We start from the raw sequence: 23,402 nt of genomic DNA, 5'->3' as shown, positions 1-23,402 counted from the left end.
GGTTGTATTTTGTTACAGTGAAGATCTATCATGCGAAGAACCTACTTAAAAAAAAAGTCTTCAATATACGCTTAATTGAAACTCCGTACCTCTGTTCATTTTTTAATTTTGCTGACTCAATCCAGAACCAATAAAATATTCGATAGCGCTTCAACGGCTTCATAGTTGACTACGTTGCTCCAAAAGAAAACAAGGAAGAAGAAAAAATTGGCATGTGATGATGATGCATTGTTTGAGATATGCTTGATATATTTATGTTGAATAAAAAAATTGGCATGTGGGTTGTATTTTGTTACAGTGAAGATCTATCACGCGAAGAACCTACTTAAAAAAAAAGTCTTCAATTTGAGGCTTCATGCATATATCACTGCTTTGGGGCCGAAGGGTCCAAAGATACTCATCCATATATGTATCGGGCCCGAGGCCCAAACCGAGGACAAGGACATGTCCGAGGACAAACACATGGTGTCACAGAGGCCCACGGTTGTAGGCAAAAAAGACAATGTTGATCGTAATAGTCCAGAAAACTATACCGAGGATGAACCCTTCCTTGATTAACCAAGGCCGAGGTACGAAGAAGTGTTTTACTAACAAATGCAACCTTCCATACCATTCCATATGAGAAGATAAGTACTACAGGTGAATAGGACATGTTAGGTTCTAAGGTCTTAGGATTTTATGTATTTAGAACTCTAATTTGTAATGTTGGCAAACCATGATCAAAACATTATATTTAGTTTTATTTAGACTTGCTCAAAGTTGGTTTAATATTGTAAAGTTGGAATCGAGTGGCTGCAGAAGTACTTGGGACTCTCGGCCTGGCTCGATCGATCGAAGAATAGACTCGATCGATCGAAAATCGCACAGGTTGAATTTTCTGCAGAATTTCCAACTCAGCCCTACTTCATTAAACGTTTAGGGTTTTATGTTTTTACCCTAGGTATATAAATAAAACCCTAGCCACGTTTTTGAAGGTTGTCCATATTGTATTGTTGCTCATACATTGCTGTTTTATGTGAATCTCGTGTGAGATCTTTGAGGAGCTTTCCTTTACACAAAACTTAGGGTTTTCATGGTGGAGATTATTTCAACATCTTGAAGATCATTACTGTTGCAACCATTGGAACTTAAAAGAAAAGCAAGCGGGGAGCTTGTAGCTGATTGAGGAATTCAAGAAAGAAGTAGTCCGTGGATTCGGAGCCTGCGCGTGGTCGTGTCAGGAAGTTCTACTGGTGGGTAGCATTAGGAAGTCGAGCGGGGAGCTTGTAGTCCTTTTGTACGAACTTCAATTCTTTCATAGTGAATTCAGGTTAGCCTTGAGGATCGGTGGGTCAAATCCTCCCCAGGTTTTTACCGTGTGGTTTCCTGGGTGATCATATCTTGTGTTATTTATTTTCCGCTGCATTATATCTTGATATGATTGTTTGGATTGTTTTAACCTAGAATTGCTTAATTTGACTAAGTAACAACTTGGCTAATTAATCTAGGCTACGCAATCTGTGTGTTTAAGGGGTCTAAAACCGTTCAGGACAGAACGTGATCATGTAGTATCTCCAGGGAAAATTGCTACCTCCACATTAAATACATTGCAGCTAACTCTCTGACCGCATTAATTTGGAGGTGATAACTGAACAGTGTGTTTCAGCCTTACAGCTACTGCATCGTGACTTAGAGGATGGGTTGATGGGACAAGTATCAACACCAACCTTCTAACATACACGTGTAAGGTAAGAAGGAAAAAGAGAGGAGAGTATAAAAGAAGAGGGTGGCAACAAGAATGAGGGGAGGAGGAAGAAATACTGTAGCATTCAAGAACCAAACTTGTAACTTGATTTGAGAATAAAATACAAGAACAAATCACCTCAGACCTTGCAGAGGACGATTTTTCTTCAATACAACCCTATTTCTTTTCATTCTTTTATCATCTGAATCTATTCCAATGTTTATTTGATCAATTAAAGCCCAATTTTTCAACTCATTTCTCTACAAATTCATTGTTCTGGGCTTTTTGGGCCTAAGTCCACTCACGTAGTGGGCTGGGGTCTCCAACCTGGTCCTTACAAGTTACAACTGCCTAACAAGGTTATTATTAGGCACTGTTTGAGATAAGCTTGATATATTTATGTCGAATAAAAAAATTGGCATGTGGGTTGTATTTTATTACAGTGATGATCTATCATGCGAAAAACCTACTTTAAAAAAGAAAGAAAGAAAAAAGTCTTCAATTTGAGGGTTCATGCATATATCCTCCTTGTAATCGTTAACACTCACTGTTTTCAACCAAAAAAAAAAAATTATACGCTTAATTGAAACTCCGTACCTCTGTTCATTTTTTAATTTTGCTGACTCAATCCAGAACCAATAAAATATTCGATGGCGCTTCATAATTAACTACGTTGCTCCAAAAGAAAACAAGGAAGAAGAAAAAATTGGCATTTGATGATGATGCATTGTTTGCGATATGCTTGTTATATTTATGTCGAATAAAAAAATTGGCATGTGGGTTGTATTTTATTACAGTGAAGATCTATCATGCGAAAAACCTACTTAAAAAAAAAAAAGAAAAAAAAAGTCTTCAATTTGAGGGTTCATGCATATATCACTGCCTAATAAGGTTATTATTGTAGTTGTTGTATTAGCACCTACTAATTTTTGTTTTCTTCCAGTTTCATGTGAGACAAAGTTTATATCCGCAGTCTCCGTACGATTACGACATGAACTGCCAATTTAAATTTGTATTATGGCTCACTTGATTGTAAAAATAATTCTTTAATTTTGATTGGATTTCTACGTTTATTTGAGTATTTAGATTAATTCATAATAAACACATCTAACGTCTTTAAGAAATCAAGGCATACATATAATATTTTAGAAGTTTTCAATATTTGATCATATATACTGTCAACTTCTAAGTTATTTTATTTTTCAACTCTACTTCTTCTCTCTCTCTTTTTCTTATCTTTTTTAAATCTTTATGTGATCAACTTTACTTTTAAGTATTCATAAGATTTTTTTTTGAATATCTCATACTTTGATTAATTTTTAACTTCATATATTAATTAGTATTTTTTAGAAGAATTAATTACTATTTAATGGTTTTTTTTTTTTTTTTTTTGCTTGTTTGAAATATACATTTATAGTTAGTTTAAATTATGAAATATCTTAAACATAATTGTGGGTACCATAGGCGTGCTAGGCAATGTCCTAGGCATGCTTTTTGCAACGTCCTCGGGTCCTCGGGACCTCGGGCATGCTTGGCAACGTCCTCGGGTACTCGGGACCTCGAGCGTGCTTGGCAACGTCCTAGGCATGTCCTCCGTCGTTGACCTAGGAGTCTCACATCGAAAGAAAATCCCCCCACTTGCTGCCTTATAAGTTGTGAAGCAAAGGGAGTAGAATAACTAAACTAATGGTACACTACTCCCTTTGCTTCACAGCTTATAAGGCAGCAAGTGAGGGGTTTTCCTTCGATGTGGGACTCCTAGGACGTTGTCCTAGGAGTTGAAGGACATGCCTAGGACGTTGCAAGCATGCCTAGGATGTTGCCAAGCATGCCCGAGGTCCCGAGTACCCGAGGACGTTGCCAAGCATGCCCGAGGTCCCGAGGACGTTGCAAAAAGCATGCCTAGGACGTTGCCTAGCACGCCTATGGTACCCACAATAAAAGGACCTCGGGCATGCTTAGCAACGTCCTAGGCATGTCCTTCAACGTCCTAGGACAGAGGAGTCCCACATCGAATGAAAACTCCCCCACTTGCTGCCTTATAAGCTATGAAGCAAAGGGAGTAGTGGGACTCCTAAGAACAGCGTCTTAGGACGTTGAAGGACATGCCTAGGACGTTGCAAAGCATGTCTAGGACGTTGCCAAGCATGCCCGAGGTCCCGAGTACCGAAGGATGTTGCCAAGCATGCCCGAGGTCCCGAGGACCTGAGGACGTTGCAAAAAGCATGCCTAGGACGTTGCCTAGCACGCCTATGGTACCCACAATAATAATGATTATACTAATTCCTACAAACACTAGGCTCAAAAATGTTTTTTTGAAACCAAGCATGAAAAGAAAAAATTATAACTTACATTTATATTATAATTTTTTGTATAGTCTGTATTTGTAGCTCAAACCCCAGAGGTATAGAATATGAGCCCAACAAGCCCAATACAATGAATTTGTAGAGAGTGTGTGAAAGAGTTGGGCTGTTAGTGAACTAAACAACGTCTAACAAAGGTTCAACAGGTAAATAATTGCAAGAACAAACTTGAAACTTGAGTAAATTGTTCTCCGAAGAGACAAGCTTTTGTTTATATAATTCTTAGAGCTACAGTAAACTTTTTCTTCTCTCTTCTGCTTCCCCTCCTTCGAGCTCCCTCTCATGAGAGATCCTTTACATTTATATATCTTTCTTTTTTCCATCTTTATTGTACACTTGTTCTTCATCTAAACATTCACTTGAGTATATGTCCCATCAAGTATCTTCTTTAGTTCTCCATGAGTGGCGGTAGCTAAGGTTGCACTGTTCAGGGTCTTCTCCACATAAATGCGGCCAGAAAAGTTGCTGCAGTACATTTAATGCGGTGGGAGCAGCTTTTCCCTTAGATATTTCTCTGTTCTTATCATCTTTATACGTGTATGAAGCTCATCCTTATTGTTGGAACTTCCTAGAAGATTACCCAAACCGCCCAAGTATTTGCTTGACTAGTATTCTTAATATCCAAGAAGGATAATCTCCTCGGATGATATTTCTTGATCATTTCCTTACATGATTTTCCACTTCGGGGTCTTTTCCAATTATTTACTCCTTCTCGGACGGACCCTCATCCTCATATAGGACCCAAGGCCCAATATGTGAATTTGGGCTTTTATCCCTACATTTTTCTATGTTAATCAAGTATTTTTTAATAACTTAATTTTTTATATTTAGAATTTTTTTTAAAATTAATTTTATCTTAAACTTGTCCCCTAAATCAAAATCCTAACTCTGCCATTGTTTGCGTAGATAATTATGCATCATGATATATATTATTAATTCATAATTGCATATTAATATTAGCCCATGTCAATTAATTTGTAAAATGGATACTGAATTATTGATCATACAAATTAATCATACGTGTGTCAAGAACCATATTTTTATTTATTTATTTATTTTGACAAGGTGGAATCAGATTGTTTTTATTTTTTATTATAAAAATCGGAATTAGTTAGATTTATTGAACTACTGAAATGGGAATAGTTTGCTGATCTACCAAATAACTATTTGACCTTGTAAGCAGGAGCGAAGGGGGGGGGGGGGAGGGTGGGTAGGTGCCCCTCTGAACTTTCAGTTTTTTTTTACTAATAATATTATAATGTCCTAAAATGCCTTATTTTCTCTCCCTTGACAAAAAAAAAAAAATTCAATTCACGGTACCTTTGCTCGAAACACTTCTCCTCCTACTATAATTCTAATATATAAAACCAATGGGTCCCACTTAGTAATGATTAAAAATAAATAAATCTCTACATTGAATAAGATAGGAGTCTGAACACACTACACGGTAGCTTGATGGACTTTTAAAAACAAAAACGTACAACTATAATATAAAACCATGGGTCTCACTTGGTAATGTTTAAAAAAAAAAAAAAAGATGTTTTATATCCATTAGTGACTTTGGCATTGATCTTACTAGTTGCAACAATTGCTGTTAAAAGAGTTTTTTCGGCAATGAACATAATTAAAAATCGATTATGTAATCGAATAGGAAATCAATGGATGAATGATTGCAATAGGGTCACGATTTGGAAGCCCAAGAGGGGGGTATGAGCCCAATGAGCCCAGTAGAATGAATTTGTAGAAAGCGGGTAAAAGAGTTAGGCTGTTAGTGGATTGGATATCCTCTTTGGACCTCTCATTCTTGGCTTCTCAACATCAGTGAGTCCAGGAAGGTCATTATCACCTTTCTTCACAATAACCAAGTTCAAAACTGAGAGGTCTGGGCTAACAATGCATCCACGGACAGACTTCCTTCTCCTCTCTCCATTCCTGCGGCCATGACCACGGAAGCAAGGGGTTCCTGTTCAAACAAACTCTGCACCAATTAGTGACAATGACAACAAAACAAATCCAGACGTTTGCTGGAAATGCACACCAAGTTATTTCCTCACAAAAGCAAAAAAAGTACACAAATAATACACAACAAACAAACCTCTGTGGAGCAAGAGACGAACACGGCCAGGAGTCAACACTCCCTGCTTCATTGGAAAACCCTGCTTGTCACAGCCTCCCATTATCTTAAACACGTAACCCCTGAACTCCTGCAAAAAAAAAAAAAAGGAAAATTTTTAATGCAGCACAACTTAAGAAGTAAAAATAGCAAAAGGTTAAAAAGAAAACTACAAGCAACCATACCTCACCCAGTGCATCTCCATTGACTTCTTGTGAGATCCTCTTGTCCCAAAATGCCCGGCTGTAATAGTAGTTTAAGATTGGAATTTCGGTTACTTCTCAATTGCAACATAAAATTTGCGAACGAAAAAAAGAAGAAGAGAACAGCATAAAAAAGTTGCACTTTAAAATACACACATCTGTGGCCACAAAACAAACATAGAGCCAGGCAGACAGGGAAAAATACAAACATATGAATACATTGGCAAAACTTAAGTACCCAAGGTTCCCCGGATTAACTTTAACCATGTTGCTTAACCACTAACTCACATGGTCGAATTTTAATCATCCTTGAGAAAGTTAAGACTGTCTACAGTGCATTAGTCAATGCAGTAAGTTATGGCACCTAAGGAAAAGTATCTAAGTTTTCCCAGAACCTAAGAAAACAATTAACAACAGCAACAGTTCATGACATTCCTAAACATAAAAGTGTTAAGAGAATTCACATCAGCTTGTACAAAAATTCCTGCATATTTTAGGATAAGAACCTACTTTTCTATTTTAGATATTCACTTTTCAAAACTAACATCAAATTATCTATTTTACACTACATTTCATTAAAATATTAATTTTTCTTGATTTTTTCACACACAACAAACACCATCGGCTCTCTTCCTTCGTCCTTGAGATACATAAAGAATAAACAACTAAATGCAAAATGAACACGATTATAATAATTTTTTAGGCAAAACTGTTTAAATTCTACACATTTTTCTATCATACATTGTAGACCTTTTTTCTATGGGCATTAAGCCAACAACAATGAAAGATAGCAATCAAAACTCACAATGCAAATCATTAATGCAGATGCCAGATTATTCATTACACACAAATTTTAACCTGAATTATTATCATACACAAAATGGCTAATCATGCATTGCAATGCCAATAAATTATTATTAAACACAAAACTCTATTCATTGCAAAGACATATATACAGGTTAATCACAAACAAATCATTACTATCATTCACAACCCTGTTGAATACAATTGGATCCAAATAAATTTACAATTCCACCAAAATTAATCACACAGAGAGAGAGATAGGTACAGTTTGGCATCGTCGTCGATTTCGAGCTTCTTCTGGCACCCGGTGGTCGGGTTTGCGATGTTAAACTGAAACGAAACGAAAAGGAAAAGTGGATGTAAGAATCGAAGAAAGTTAGGGTTTCAGAGAGAGAGAGAGAGAGAGTTTGATAGATCCAAACCTTCATTTTCGATGAACACGATCGCTACGCTACAGCCGCGATGAGAAAATGCCGCTTCTGGCTCTTGCTCCGCTGGGGCTCTTCGTAGAGATTTAGGGTTTTTGGTTGTGGCTTTGTGGAAGCCTTTTATATATCAGAGTAAGGAAGTCTTCGGTGTTATGAAGTTAATAACAGTAACCCGTGTGAGTGAATTACATGCCGTTGATCTGGATGCGGGTGTTTTGGGTTTTGATTCGATTGGGGTACAGTATTTAACTGTAGTAGGACTGTCTTGTACCATATCCTTACCCCATTTTGGGTTCCCTATTGGGCCTTTTAATGTATGCTGTCATGTAGCTCAAAAAATACATGTTGTCATGGGCCGAATAAGATTGGAACGTTTTATTTCGGGCCTCCAGGCCTATTAAATTCTTTTGGGTGGATATATAGAGCTGGTTTTCACTGATTTTGCCCAATTCGCTAGTCCAGACTCAAAAAATAATAGAAATAACAGCATTAGCATTAGGGGTGTAAAATCCTCCCCCATTTTGCTATTTTAGCTCCTCATATGTCCAAAACCACCAACATCCGGGTTGGTATATCCAAAACTTTTTCCCACCCAGCTACAGTAAGGTTGTAAATTTACAATCTACTGTAGCTGAGGTGTAAATATAAATATAATTTTTTAATTCACTTTCTCCCTAGTTGGCAGTGTAGATTTGATGGAGAGAGAAGAAGAGAGGAAAAAAAGGGAAGAAAAATATGGTAAAGAAGAGAGAGAAATGAGTTGTTTATATTATTGGATGTGATAGTTTATATTATTTTAATGAGTTGTATGTAAAAATAAAAATTGAGATATTGTGTGAGTTGTAAAATGAGTTGGTAAAATAAATAAAATATATTTTAAAGATGTAAAATAGATACTTTTTTGCATCCCCGGATGCTGGTGCTTCATCTATTATAATTTGTAAATATTTTTTTTTATTTTTCAAACAAATAAAAATGATAAACTTTAGAGATAAGTAGTAACTGTAATTTTTTTTAAACATGTGTTTAAAAGTGGCGTAGTGATATAAAAAAAAAGTTTTAGGGGGAAAGAATGCTAAATTTTAGTTTTTATTTTTTTTTTTTTTTAATGGGGTGTGTTTTACTTTTATTCAGAAGAAAAAGGAATAAAAAATGCTAAATTTCAGCGAATAAAAAGATGAACTTAAAGGGAAAAAAAATTCAAAATTTTAGGAGTTCTCTTTTTGAATTTAAAATGAAATTTGTTATTTGATATTTATGACCCTATCTTTTAAGAGAAATTACTCTTCATTAATGAGAATTGTAGGGTCACGATTTGTAGCCCAAGCCCAAAAGGTATGGAATATGAGCTCAATGAGCCTAGTACAATGAATTTGTTGAGAGTGAGTGAAAAAACTGAGCTTTTGGTGGATTGGATGACGGTTAATAAGGATTTAAAAGATGAACAAGCATGAAACACATGTAAACCTCAATAAAATGATTGTCCGAGGAGATAGATTATGAATTAATCCAATAGTTCTGAAGGTTAATATAGTTCTTAGTGCTACAGTAATTCCTTTTCTCACTTTTCTTTCTTCTTTTTTCTCTTCCTTCTTCTTCCATTCTTTTTTCTGTCCCCTTTCTTATGGGAGATCTTTTATATTATATAGTTCCTTTCAGGCCATCCTGATCGTACACTTGTTAATCATCTAAGCCTTCACTCGAGTGCATGTCCCATCAGACAACTTCTCGCTTCCCCAAGTTGTCGTTTCCAGTGTTTTTCCTCTTTATTTGTTTGAAATTGGTAGATTTAAGTATTTAGTGGACAGCCCTGTGAAAATAGAGATTTTTGAGAGAGAATATCACATACCACAGGAGGTCGTCCTACGATATTGTTCCCCGAAAGGAATAGCAACTGACCGAGAAGTATGAGAAGTCATAATCCCTATGATATCTTTCATAGAAGGGGGAATGACTCTCCCCATGGGTGATATTACAAGGGAATATTTTCGTAACCATAGGATTTGTCCTTACCCGTGCGCATCCAATCTTTTTAGAATCCTAGACAGTATCGACGCTCTAAACCAGCATTTAGGCTTAGGGCTCACTTGGCACGACGTGGTTCACATGTACAAGTTTCACAAACAAAAAGGGGCGGGATTTTACCTTAAATCCCAATCTGATATTGTCAAACTCATCTCCAGTCTCCCCAAATCTAACAAGGGGATGAAAGACGACTACCCGATTGCTTCAGGAGCGTGGTATGACGATCTTCATTGCCCAACCCAACTTAGGCTCTTTGTCCTCGGCCTTGTTTAACTTCTTTTTGTCTAATTTTTTTATTGTTCTTTTTTTTTTTTTTTTTTAAACAATGGACTTTAAGTTTTTGACTACACTTAGTTCTTTCTTGGTATTAATAGATAGAAGGCACGTAGCTCCTCGGCTCAGCTTAACTAACATAGCAGCCCTCAATTACCTGCTGAGATCCCAGATTTTTGTAAGTGAAAACGGGCAATTTCGAGCTGTCCATCTAATTTTGGATTTCAAACCTCTTTCGGATAAATTTCAAAAGGTCGACAACGCTATAAGGGCAGGTGACCAGCAGATAAATCGGATCGATGTATCTCGGCCAAATATTTTGGCTCCATACAATCTTCCTCCAGTAGCTCACCCAGTCCCACAGGGTGTTCCTTTGGTCGTCCCACCGATTCAACAAGTTCCCCTTGGAGTAGGGGCAGCTGAAGAAGGGGCTGCCTCTTCTAGTTCCTCGCTCGAAGAGGAAATTGATAAATTTCAATTCGAAGAGAAGGAAGCACAGGGAGTACAAGTGATTTTTATATCGGAGGCCGAGGAAGAACCGGATAGACATTCAAGTGTTCACGCCCCTATTCCTGTGGTCACTTATTTGGAAGACACTTTAGATGAAAAAGAGGAAGACATGGCTTTAAAAGCAGAAGGCAAGAGTCTAAGGGAACTTATGAAGGGAAGGAATAAAGTATCCACCTCGAAAGAAGGCAATAAGTCTAAACCCTTAGCGAATCTTCCTCCTCCCCCTCCTCAGCTTCCTGCTGACCTTGGACTAAAGCTAGTCCCTGAGCTAAAGAAGAAGAGGCCAAATGAAGTCCTTGAAGAAGGCGAGGTGGGCCCTTCGAAGGGAAACAAACAACAAAAGGTGGTCAAAGACTAGCGAGGCAAAATGTCCCCTTCTGTTGAGAGCCGGAAGGATCCTCTCGCGGTTGATGTGCGCCGGCCACCGCGCATATGGTCCCCTAAGCTGGAGGTAGATGGTGCTCTCATCGCTTGGGACACCTCAGTCAGAAACTATCAAGGAGGGCAGGCAAGTCATATTGCTGAGGCCTTGGAGTAGCCATTTCTCCTGCGAAGAGATATGGATGCTTACAGGCGCTTCAATCAGCAAGAACTTTTCCTATCCCTTAAGAGGGATCTGGCTATGGTAAGTGATTTGATCCACTTCTCTAAATAAACGTTTGATGGTTTTTACTCATTCCTCTACTTTGTTTTATACTAAATTTTTCCATTTCTGTTATGTAGATTACCCAACAAGTTTACGTGGCCGAGGAATGGCTTAAGGATACCCGCAACGAAGCTAAGGCGGAGGCCCATTCTCGGTCCGAGGTCGTGAAAATCTTGGGTAATCTTAGAAAGGATCAAGCTAAGCTGTCCAAGTAGTTAAAAGAGGCGATTAAGGCCAGGGGCAGTGCTGATACAGGCCTTAAGACTGCAGAAAGGCAGGCCGAAGATCAACACCAGCAGTTGTATATAACTGAAATTAACCTGCCTACAGAGAGGCAAATGGTGAAAGATCTTTGAGCTGAGCTTCCAAGGGTCAAAGAGGCAGCCCAACTGGCCAAGGAGGCAGCCGAGGCTAAGAAGCAAACATCGTATAAGCTTGGAGTGGAGGAGACTCAAGTCAGGCTCACAGAGGAGCTCTCTGCAGTGTGTAGAGAATACTGTGATGTGTCTTGGGGTAAAGCCTTTGATGCTGCTGGGGTCCTTGCAGACTCTGACTTGAGGCGACCTGAGAGCGTATATTATGATCTTGAAATTTGCGAACTCGTAGGTCCTGACTCCTTCCAACCAAGTCACGCAGCTAACCCTCTTGCCCCCAAAACAAAGACTTAGCTATTAGGACCTTTATTTTATTTTTTTTTATTTTTATTTTTATTTTTTTAAGGGAATGTAAAATACTCTTTTTCTAATCAATGAATGTATTCTTCTTTTATCTCCTATGTCTTCACTATATATACTATCTGGTTTATTGTTATTACAGATAATATTGATCTGTTGTTACTTTAACTTGAACAGAATCAATAATAACACCCTGCTAATGATGCAAATAACTTAACTAAGTACTAACAAAAATTGGTTCGTATAAGAATTAGTAACAAACTTGGTAAATAATGGAAGATAAAGGTGCCTTTTACATTCTTCGACACATAAGCAAATAATTAAGTACTCTACCTTACTTGGGGGTGTTAATCTAAGGACTTGGTTAGAGCTTTTAGGCATATTTTTGTACTTAGTGACTTTGCCTAAATTGGGCCATGTCTAACACTTACAAAGAACGCCACTGAGTGTTAATTTAACCCAAGTATGTAGTCCGAGAGAACTTACATGATTTAGGATCGGTTTAAACACTTATAAAAATTGTAATGACATATTAACCAACTCATATCATCTGGTCCGAGGACTTCAGGCATAATTGAGTTTAAGTTTAGACACTTATAAAAATTGTAATGAAGTGTTACCCAACTCATATCATCTGGTCCGAGGACTTCGGGTATGATTGAGTTTAAGTTTAGACACTTATAAGAATTGTAATGGAGTGTTAACCAACTCATATCATCTGGTCCGAGGACTTCAGGCATGATTGAGTTTAAGTTTAAACACTTATAAGAATTGTAATGAAGTGTTAACCAACTCATATTATTTGGTCCGAAGACTTCAGGTATGATTTAGTTTAAGTTTAAACACTTATAAAAATTGTAATGGAATGTTAACCAACTCATATAATCTGGTCTGAGGACTTCGGGCATAATTGAGTTTAAATTTAAACACTTATAAGAATTGTAATGGAGTGTTAACCAACTCATATCATCTGGTCCGAGGACTTCAGGCATGGTTGAGTTTAAATTTAAACACTTATAAGAGAGTTATAGTAACAGAAAGTACAAAACCCTTATGTAACAGATAAACATATTGATCAAGGAAAAACTCGTTAATAATAATACATTTTAAGGTTGTTTACATTTCATGGGCGTGGTACTACATGATTATCTAAATCTTCTAGAAAATATGCCCCGATGCCAGCCCCTGAGGTAATACGGTATGGTCCTTCCCAATTGGGTCCTAACTTTCCCCAAGTTGGGTTCTTTGCAGTGCCTACAACTTTCCTTAACACCAGATCACCAGGTGTTAAAGGTCTTAGCTTTACATTGCCATCATAACCCTGTTTGAGCTTATGTTGATAATATGCCAATTGGACCATTGCATTTTCCCTCATCTCTTCAATCAAGTCCAAATTCTTCTTTAGTAGTTCATTGTTTGTGCTCAGATTGAATGAACTGGTTCTTAACATTGGGAAACCAGATTCTAGAAGGGCGACAGCTTTAGCCCCATAAGTCATTGAGAAGGGGGTTTCCCCAGTAGATCTGCGAGGAGTGGTTCGATATGTCCGGAGAGCATGTGGCAGTTCTTCCACCCATTTGCCCTTCGCATCATCTAGCATTTTCTTTAATCCATTCACTATGATCTTGTTAACAGCCTCAGCTTGTCCATTCCCTTGGGGATAAGCAAGGGTGGAATATTTGTTCATAATTCCCAATTTACAACAATAACCTCTAAACGCTTTGCTATCAAACTGAAGGCCATTGTCTAAGATAACGGTATGAGGAATCCCAAATCGAGTGACGATGTTTCTCCAGACAAATTTCTTGGCATCTACATCTCTAATGTTTGCCAGAGGTTCAGCGACCCATTTGGTGAAATAGTCCGTGCCGACCAGCAAGTATCTCTTGTTTTCTAGTGCCTTAGGGAATGGACTTACAATGTCTAAGCCCCACTAAGCGAATGGGCAAGGGCTAGATAGTGGATTAAGGATCCCCCCAGGTTGGTGTATGTTTGGTGTGAACCGTTGGCACTGATCTCATTTTTCACATATTCTTGGGCCTTCCTTTGCATATTTGGCTACCAATAGTCTTGGGTGATGGCTCTATGTGCTAGGGATCTACCTTCAGTATGGCTTCTACAAATTCCTTCATGTAGCTCCTTGAGGAGTAATTCAGTTGTCTTAGGATGTACACACAACAAATATGGTCCTGAAAAAAAGCGTTTATATAATTTATGGTTCTCGAACAACTAGAACCGAATGGCCTTTCTCCGTACCTTGTCAGCCTCTGATTTTGCTTCAGGCAGAATGTCTTCCTTCAGGAATAGAACTATGGGGTCCATCCAGTTGGGCCTTGCTCTGACCTGGACTCGGACTGTTTCTTTTTTCATCTCTGCGGGTTTGTACAAATCCTCTACGATGATAACCCGAGGCAGATTCTATGCCGAAGAGGTCGTAAGTGTGGCTAAGGAGTCAACATGTGTGTTTTCGCTTCTGGGGATGTGCAGTAAGTTGAAAGATTTAAATCCTGATTACAGGCATTTAACCTGACTCAAATATCCCTGCATTCTTTCATCTTTCGCTTTGAATTCTCCTTTTACTTGGCCGATGACTAACCTTGAGTTCAAGAACATTTTCACTGCCTTTCCGCCCATTTTTTGAACGATGGTCATTCCCATCAATAGAGCTTCATATTCAGCCTCATTATTTGCAGCTAAGAAATCTAGCCTCAATGACTTTTCAACGGTGATTTTCTCAAGGGATACCAGCACTAGCCCCACTCTGGAACCTTTTCGGATTTGCTGCACCGTCAATGTACACCTCCTGGGATGAGGAGCCTCGTTGGGATATCATACCAACCGATTTTTCATCCATGTTTTGTGTTGGTACCAATTCTTCTAATGGGGGTTCAGCGAACTTGGCCACCAGATCTGCGAGGACTTGGCCCTTGATGGAGGTATGAGGCATGTACTTGATGTCGAAAGTCCCTAGAACTGTACTCCATTTAGCTATCCTCCCTGTGTAATCAGCACTTCAGAGTATGGCTTTAAGCGAAAGCTGGGTGAGGACAACAACTGTATGTGCTTGGAAATAATGGGGCAACTTCCGTGTACCATGCACTACTGCTAGGATGGCTTTTTCTAGCAGTAGATAACGAACCTCTGCCTCATGCAGTGACTTACACACATAATAAACTGGCCGTTGTACACCACGATCAACTCGTATCAATACCAAACTTACAGCATAAGGGACTACAGCAATGTAGGCAAATAGAACCTCATCTAGCTCAGGACTGGACATGATTGGTGATCGAGCTAGATAGTTTTTAAGCTGCTGGAAAGTTAAGGCACATTCTTCAGTCCACTCAAACTCCTTTCATTTGTTGATCAACAAGAAAAAAGGTCTGCATCTATCTGCTGATCGAGAGATAAACCGGTTCAAAGCAGCGGCCATTTCGGTCAATTTTTGGACTTCTTTGGGATTCCGAGGTGGTTGCAAACTGTTAATAGCCTTTATCTAGTCGGGATTGACCTCAATCCCCTTGTGAGTTACCATATAACCCAAGAATTTGCCTGATCCCATGCCAAACGAGCACTTGGAAGAGTTTAGATGCAACTTATATTTTCTAAGAACTTCAAAGATGTTTTCCAAGTCTCCTACATGCTCAGAAACTGCCTTGTTTTTCACCACCATGTAATCTATGTAGATTTCAATATTCTTATCCAACTGTGGCTCAAACATCATCATTATCATTCTTTGGTAGGTGAATCCTGCATTTTTCAAACCAAATGATATCACTTTATAGTGGTAGTTCCCAATGAGGGTGACAAAAGTAGTCTTCTCCTGATCATCCAGGGCTAAAGGTATTTGGTGATAACCTTGAAAGGTGTTCAGGAAGCTTATTCATGGATGGCCTACAGTTGCATCCACTAGCTGGTCTATTTTAGGCATAGAGAATGGATCTTTAGGGCAAACCTTATTCAAGTCTGTGAAATCTATGCACACTCGTCACTTCCCACTCTTCTTTTTCACCACCACAATATTTGCTAACCATTCAGGATAAAAAAACTTCCTTAATAGCTTCAGCTTGCTTGAGCTTTGTTACTCCCTCTCGTACTGCATCAGCATGCTCCTTGGATGGGCGCCGAGGAGGCTGTTTCTTAGGGGTGACCAATGGGTTGACATTCAGGTGGTGATAGATGAATTCTGGATCCACTCTTGAGGCTTCATAAGCATTCCAGGCAAACACATCTACATTTTCCTTAAGAAATTCTAATAACACCTCTCTTTCTTGAATGGGTAATTGAGAACCAACCTGAAAGAACTTCTTAGGATCATCGCCAATAACCACCTTAACCAAATTTTTGCATTTCGCCCCCTTGGCTGAATCATCTATGGGCCACGCCAGAGATTTTAACTACTATAAATCCTCTCCATCATGGGCCGAGGACTCAGCCTCGGGCTTATGTTGGATGGCAGCCACCAAGCATTTTCTGGCCACAGATTGATCTCCTAAGTTCTCCTTAACCTGGCATTCGGACGGATATTTAACCTTTTGGTGGAGAGTAGAAGAAACAACTCCTAGTGTATGTAGCCAGCGTCTGGCCACGATTCCTGGATAGGGTGAATATGCATCTACGATAATGAAATCTACCTCTACTACTTCTAGACCAGTTTGCACAGGTTGTAGGATTTGCCCCTTTGGGACAACGACCTTCCTGTCGAAACTCACCAAGGGGAAACTGTAGGGCGTTAAGTCCTCGGGTTTTAAGTTTAGCCCTTTATACTGGTCGGGGTACATTATCTCAGCCTCACTACCTTGGTCCACCATCACCCTCTTCACATCATACCCTCAAATTCTAAGAGTGATTACCAAAGCATCGTCGTGGGGTTGGATGGTTCCGATTTTATCTTCATCCGAAAAGCCCAAAACTTGTGAAATTTCCATTCTAGCCCTTTTCAGATCTTGATTAATGTCTCTTGCTGATAGACGGGCTATAGACATAACCTTGGATGGGTAGGATCTTGTTCTCCCTGGTGCAGCAAAAATGACATTTATCGTTCCCAAGGGGGGTCTTGAAGAATCATCTCTCCAAGATTCCGAGTTTGCTTGGCTCCCTTGACCACTAGAGTGATGCAAAAGCTGTTTTAACTTGCCTTCGCAGACAAGCTGGTCCAAATGGTCCCACAGACTTCTACAATCCTCTGTGGTATGCCCGTGATCTTGATGGTATTGGCAATAGAGGTTATGGTTGCGTCTTTTAGGGTTTTCCATCATTTTATTTGGTCGTTTGAAGAACGGCTCATTCTTAATCTTCTCCAAAACTTGATGTACTGGCTCTCAGAACTCGGCGTTGACTGCTTGGAGATTCGCCGACCCCGATTGTCCAATAAAATCTCTCCGTGGTCTATTATTACTGTACCGATCCGACCTGAAGTTCCTCCTCTCCTGGGGGATAACCTTATCCTTCCCTTTCCCTTACTGTTGATCCTCTTCAACCCTTTTATACTTATCAATCCTATCCATCAGTTGACACACATTGGTGACAGGTTTGCCAGTCAGAGATTTCCTCAAACCGTGGTCGGCGAGGAGGCCGAGCTTAAAAGTACTGATAGCCACTTCATCAAAATCGCCATCTATCTCATTAAACATCTCCCAGTACCTATCTGAATACATTTTCAGAGTCTCACTCTCTTGCATGCTCAAGGATAGTAAGGAAGTCAAAGGCCGAGGAACTCTGCGACATGTGACAAAACGGGAACCAAATTCCTAAGTGAGCTCCTTGAAAGAACATATAGAATCTGCTTTCAGGCTGTCAAACCACCTTATTGCAACTAGTCCTAGACTGGAGGGAAACACCTTACACATCAAAGCTTCATCCTTGGAATAGACAGCCATCCTCTGGTTGGAATGGATGTGCTCCACAGGGTTTGTTCGACCATTATAGATGGTGAACATTGGGTGATGAAAATGATGAGGAAGTCTTGACTCTTCAATCTTACGCGTGAAAGGCGACCTGGAGATTTGGTTCAAGGCCTTGCTCATAGCGTTATTTCCTACACCTCTATGTGACGGGCTTCGAAACTACCGCTCACGATGATGCTCTTCTTCATAGGAAAAGGATTCACTGGGTGGGGTTCAAGACCTTTGCCTGTAATTAACGTCCTGTTCGTCATCGGAATAATCGTCAAAGTTCGAAGAAGCCCACTTCCTCTTTGCATGGCGTAACTCTATTTTTAATTAATCAATTTTCAGTTGCATGTTCTTGTTGTTCTCTGCATGGGAAATGTGACTTCCACCTCGAGGCTGACTTCGGTCAGTGTGTGTGGTGTGCACTCTTCCTTCACAATCACCTCTCTGTTCAAGGTTGAGAAAAAGATCGCCACGTTGGGATGCCCTTAATTCTGCTAGTTATGGACCTGGTTCTGCCATCGTTAACTGTTGCTTTCACTATCGCTCAAGCTCTCCCCACAGACGGCGCCAATTGTAAGGTCACGATTTGTAGCCCAAACCCAAAAGGTATAGGATATGAGCCCAATGAACCCAGTACAATAAATTTGTAGAGAGTGGGTGAAAGAGCTGGGTTTTTGGTGGATTGGACGACGGTTAATAAGGATTTCAAAGATGAACAAGCTTGAAACACATGTAAACCTCAATAAAATGATTGTTCGAGGAAATAGATTATGAATTAATCCAATAGTTCTGAAGGTTAATACAGTTCTTAGTGCTTCAGTAATTCCTTTTCTCTCTTTTCTTTCTTCTTTTTTCTCTTCCTTCTTCTTCTATTCTTTTTTCCATCCCCTCTCTTATGAGAGATCTTTTTTATTATATAGTTCCTTTCAGGCCATCCTGATCGTACATTTGTTAATCACCTAAGCCTTCACTCTAGTGCATGTTCCATCAGACATCTTCTTTGGCTCTTTGTGAATGGTGGTATCTGAGGCTGCACTGTTCAGGGGTCTTTTCCACATAAATGCGGCCAGAAAAGTTGTTGTCGTGCATTTAATGCGGTGGTAGCAGCTTTTCTTTTAGATATTTCTGTGTTCTTATCACCTTTGTACGTGCTTGAGGTTCATCCTGATCGTTGGAACTCCCTAGAAGGTCACCTAAATTATCCAAATGCATGCTTGACCGATATTCATCATATCCGAGAAGGAGCTACTCCTCGGACTATATTCCTCCATTCTTTACTTACGTGATTCTCAACTTTGGGGCCTCCTCCAATCATTTACTCCCCTTCGAACATATTCACGTCCTACGTCTTCGGATAAGGCCCAAGGCCCAATATACAAATTTGGGTTCTTATCCCCACAAGAATATTTTTGAACCACAAAAAAAAAGTTGAATTCAAAAAGGAAAATCATCTTATAGATAGTATAAATATAGATAGCAACGAGCCCATTAATTTAGGTTGAATCAATAGCTTAGCCTACTAAAACCAAATTTCAAATGTTAAATGAAGAAAAATAATTATGATGAATCAAACCAATAGCTCAAATAGTTTAAAATTTTTCATGGCAATAATATCAAATAAAATCAAATTTAAATTTCATATTCTAAGAAAGAAATTTAAAAGACCAAGAAACAGATTGGAACAGGCATAACCCTTGATCTTATTATTAACCAACAACTGAAAACTTTCCATTTTAATATTATACATTCTTGTGATTGGATAATTATAAAATCTAAATCATAATTATTAAAGAGAAATTTTATGTTTATAATATTTTCACAACAAATTTTAGGTGAAAGATCATTATTGGTTGTTATTAGTGGGTAAAAAAGTAATTTCAGTAGTGGGCCAAGATTAAAATCAGTAACAACTTATCACATGAAAATGTTATTGATGTATTATTACAAGTTATTAAATTATAAGACATGAAAAGAAGAATGACAATTTTTTTTAATGATTGTTCTACTTGTAAAATCTTTAAGAAAAATTACATTTTAAATCTGCAATGATAATTGTAAATTAACTAAACTAATTTAATAATTAATGAGTGTAGCTACAAAGAGAAAAGAACCACTTGGCAAAACTATAACTTTTGGTGCTCAACTTTAATTATATAATATACGATTTCTTACTTATCCAAAAAAACATGTAATATTCTTGCATATTAAAATAATTTATAATGAAAATTAAATTTTGTATATGCATACTAATAATATGTGATTGCAGCCAAGAGTTTTATAATTCAATTAGTACATTTTAGTATTTTCAATAGAAACGTACTTGATTTAAATCACTATTCTCATTGGTCATTATTGAATTATCTTATATAAAAGAGAAATTACAAAGGAGGGGATAAGATTCCATCTTGCTCAAAGGTTCCTAGGCAATATTAATATATGATTGTAATATGTTGAATAAGGTGTAATACAAAAAATCTGTGTGTTCAATGCTGCTAATTTGAAAATCTAATGAGTGCGTAGAGTTAAGATAAGAGCTACTAAATTAAGTGCCCGTTTGGTTGGGCTTTTAGAGCCCACTTTTACCATTTATGCGCATTTGTAAAATGCTGAGACAGTTTTTTGCGTTTAGCTCAACCCAAAACGCAACTTTTTGGAAAAAGTTGCATTTTGGGCCAAGGCAAAAAATAATCTATGAACGCGCAACAATATGGAGCTTCAGAGGTCCATAAGCAAAGGCAAACGCGCATATGTATCCGTTAGGTCTGCCTGTTTACCAAATTACCCTTGCAATATATATACCTCAGTTCTCACACTTCACGCTTTCTCTCGTCTCTTCTCTGCTCTGCCGTGCCCTCACCTCTCTCACTTTTACGCTCATCTCTTCTCTGCTCTACCCTCTCCGTGGTAAGTGAGCCGTGAACCTTCTTCCTCTTTCCTCTTCTTCTGGCATTAGCTCATCTCATCCGTCTTTCTTGCACTGAAGTGTTTTTTTTTTAACACCGATCTGCTACCAAAATACCAGGTACCCATCTGCTACCAAGAACACCGATCTGCTACCAAAACACCAAGAACACCGATCTGCTACCAAAATACTAGGTACCAACACTGATCTGAATTTTTTTTTTTTTTTTAACCGAGTGTGGGAAAAAAAATTTTAGCTAAAAAATTTTCAGTGCTACATGCTTTGTAATTTCTTGCCGGGTACTAAAAAATTTTCAGTGCTACATGCTTTGTAATTTTTTTTTTCTTTTGTGGATGCTCTGTAACATTGATGATGATAGTGCTACATGCTTAGGGAAAAATGCTTTGTAACAGTGCTTTGGGTAATTTTTCTTTTGTGGATGCTTTGTAATTTTAGGGAAAAATTCTTTGTAATCTGTAAAATGCTTTGTAAAATGCTTTTCTGTTGGCTGTAAAATTCTTTGTAAAATGCTTTTCTGTTGGCTGTAAAATGCTTTGTAATCTCTCGCGCAATGCTTAGGGAAAAATTCTTTGTAATTTTTAGTGCTACATGCTTTGTAATTTTTTTTTTCAGTGCTACATGCTTAGGGAAAAATGATTTTACCAGGAATACATCCGTCAAAGATTGATTCTGCTATACAGGCAGTATAAAATATAAAAATGCTTGTAGTGGTATCGCGAAATGTCATTGCTTCATACATTCTTGGCTTAAAACAAATTTCGAGCTACTGCTAGCTTTGAAAAACCAAAAAAGCTTTTAAGTATACTTGTCCATTTCTTGTTAGTCTATGCATATTATGGTGCATTTTTACATGTGCAATAAACTTCATTTGATGGATGGTATTGTATTACTTCACAAGCTTTGGAATTGTTAAGTTAGATAGGATTCAGTTGATGGATGGTATTGCATTTTTACATGTGCAATAAACTTCATTTGATGGATGGTATTGTATTACTTCACAATTTCTCTCACCTGCTAATGCTATATCTATATATATATATATATATAGATATATTCCAACTAATTAATTAAGCAACCTAAATCCATTCTGATCCAGGAGTATGACTTTTTTTTTATATATTAATTTCTTTCAAAATCAAGAGCATTTTTATATTTTATGGACATAGACTCGTTTAGTCTAATCTGTGGTTTCGCTAATCTGCTAATACTTGTTTAGTTATTTGTTTTTGTTGATTGGAATTTAACAGTTTGGGTTTGGGGTCTGAAAATCAGAGGAGAGAAAAGACAATATGTAGTTGTTGTCAGGGTAATCATGGGGTTTTTATTAATAGTGATCTGATTAAATTAAAAACATTGCTAGTTTTTATGGTTTGTTTTTATGGTTTTAAACACTGCTAGTTTAACGTATATCCAAACATTGTTTGCTTATTTTCCATTTACTATTTTTTAGTTCAACCTTGCCTGCTGTGAGATTTTTTATATTTTAAGTCAGCGTTAAATATTTGTAATTGCTAAATTATGAATTCTATTTTTTGCATTTCTTGTGGTTGGTTATCTTTATAGATGGGTAAAAACACCACTTCCAACCCTGAGGAAAAAAAGGCTAGAGCATTATGGGATATTAATCCAAGCTGGACAACTACTTTTTGTAAGCTTTGTGTGGAACAGATTCAACTTGGGAATAGATCAAAAGGTGCTGCCTTTAGTACCGAAGGTTGGACTACTCTAGTGACCAAATTTTGTGATGAGACCGGTCAAAACTATGGTAGGGGTCAATTAAAAAGTAGGTGGGATGTATTAAAAGGTGAATGGAGAGTGTGGGAACAATTGAGGAATCTTGACACAGGTTTAGGTTGGGATGCAGAGAAGGGAACGATTCTTGCTACTGATGATTGGTGGACGCGGAAGTTGGAGGTGAGTTGAGTATTTTATTAATATGTAGTTAGTTGGAGATAGTTTTTTTATATTATTGTTATATGAGTGAAATTACAATTACATTTTGTAGGAATTACCCAAAGCTAGAAAATTTCGAGAGAAAGGTCCACATAATCTAGATGAACTTGATATAATGTTTAGGGATGTTGCAGCAACTGGAGTAGCTGCATGGACCCCTTCTTCAAATACACTCCCTCCAACAATGCCACAAGAGGGTGCTGGTGATTCAGATGGTAGCTCCGAATTTAAGGATGATCGATGTGACATGAGTTTAGACATTGATAGTTTGCAGCAAGGACATACTAGTCAATCACGTAGTTCTAAACAAAAGCGAACTAGTGAATCAATACCCTCACAGAAGAAAGAGAAGAAGATAGGAGGAGTTGCAATGTTGGACAATCGTATTAGTCAATTAATAACTGTATGTCAGAATAGGCATGAAGGTACTTCTCAAGAGTCACCAAGTTCAATTGATAATGTCATGGCGATTGTGAGAACACTTCCTGGAGTGGATAGTAAGTTTGTGATTCAAGCTTCCATTGTCTTACTAAAAAGGTCACGTAGGGAGATGTTCCTAGCTTTCAAGGAGCCAGAGTCACAGCTGGAGTGGCTACAAGAAATGATTTGTAGGGAAAACAAGAAGTGACCAACCTTATGTGGTACTCTGTATTAGCTTAGGACTAATATTATTTTTATGTTGTATTAGCTTACGACTAATATTAGCTTTATTAAGTATGCTATGTTGTATTAACTTTAAACTATGTTATGTGATATTTAGTATTAGTTTTGGACTACTATATGTGTAATATAATATTAACTTGATGTTTTGAATTGGGACCTATTGTTGCCTTTTGTTACTTTGTTGATTATTATGTTGATTTATATTAA

At 38.0% G+C, this 23,402-nt stretch overlaps 2 protein-coding genes across 2 annotated transcripts; one reads left to right on the top strand and one right to left on the bottom strand.

Annotated features, from left to right (window-relative positions):
- Positions 1-5,846: 5,846 nt before the first annotated feature.
- LOC136065731 (small ribosomal subunit protein eS6-like) lies at positions 5,847-7,753 on the bottom strand. Its single transcript, XM_065769273.1, has 5 exons — positions 7,629-7,753; positions 7,472-7,536; positions 6,385-6,442; positions 6,182-6,290; positions 5,847-6,049 (listed from the first exon to the last, which is right to left on the bottom strand). The coding sequence occupies exons 1-5, from the start codon at positions 7,632-7,634 to the stop codon at positions 5,847-5,849; spliced, it is 441 nt and encodes a 146-aa protein (XP_065625345.1). The 5' UTR covers positions 7,635-7,753.
- Positions 7,754-20,658: 12,905 nt separating this feature from the next.
- Positions 20,659-23,160, top strand: LOC112039494 (L10-interacting MYB domain-containing protein-like). The gene is made up of 3 exons (XM_024072369.2): positions 20,659-20,678; positions 22,143-22,493; positions 22,585-23,160. Exons 2-3 carry the CDS (start codon positions 22,143-22,145, stop codon positions 23,158-23,160), a joined length of 927 nt encoding a protein of 308 aa, XP_023928137.2. The 5' UTR covers positions 20,659-20,678.
- The last annotated feature ends 242 nt before the right edge of the window (positions 23,161-23,402 follow it).

Source organism: Quercus suber, unplaced genomic scaffold (genome assembly GCF_002906115.3).
Source record: "Quercus suber isolate HL8 unplaced genomic scaffold, Cork oak 2.0 scaffold_1101, whole genome shotgun sequence".
NCBI lineage: Eukaryota > Viridiplantae > Streptophyta > Magnoliopsida > Fagales > Fagaceae > Quercus > Quercus suber.
The sequence above is the reverse complement of the archived record's forward strand: the minus strand, read 5'-3'. Positions and strand labels throughout refer to the sequence as shown.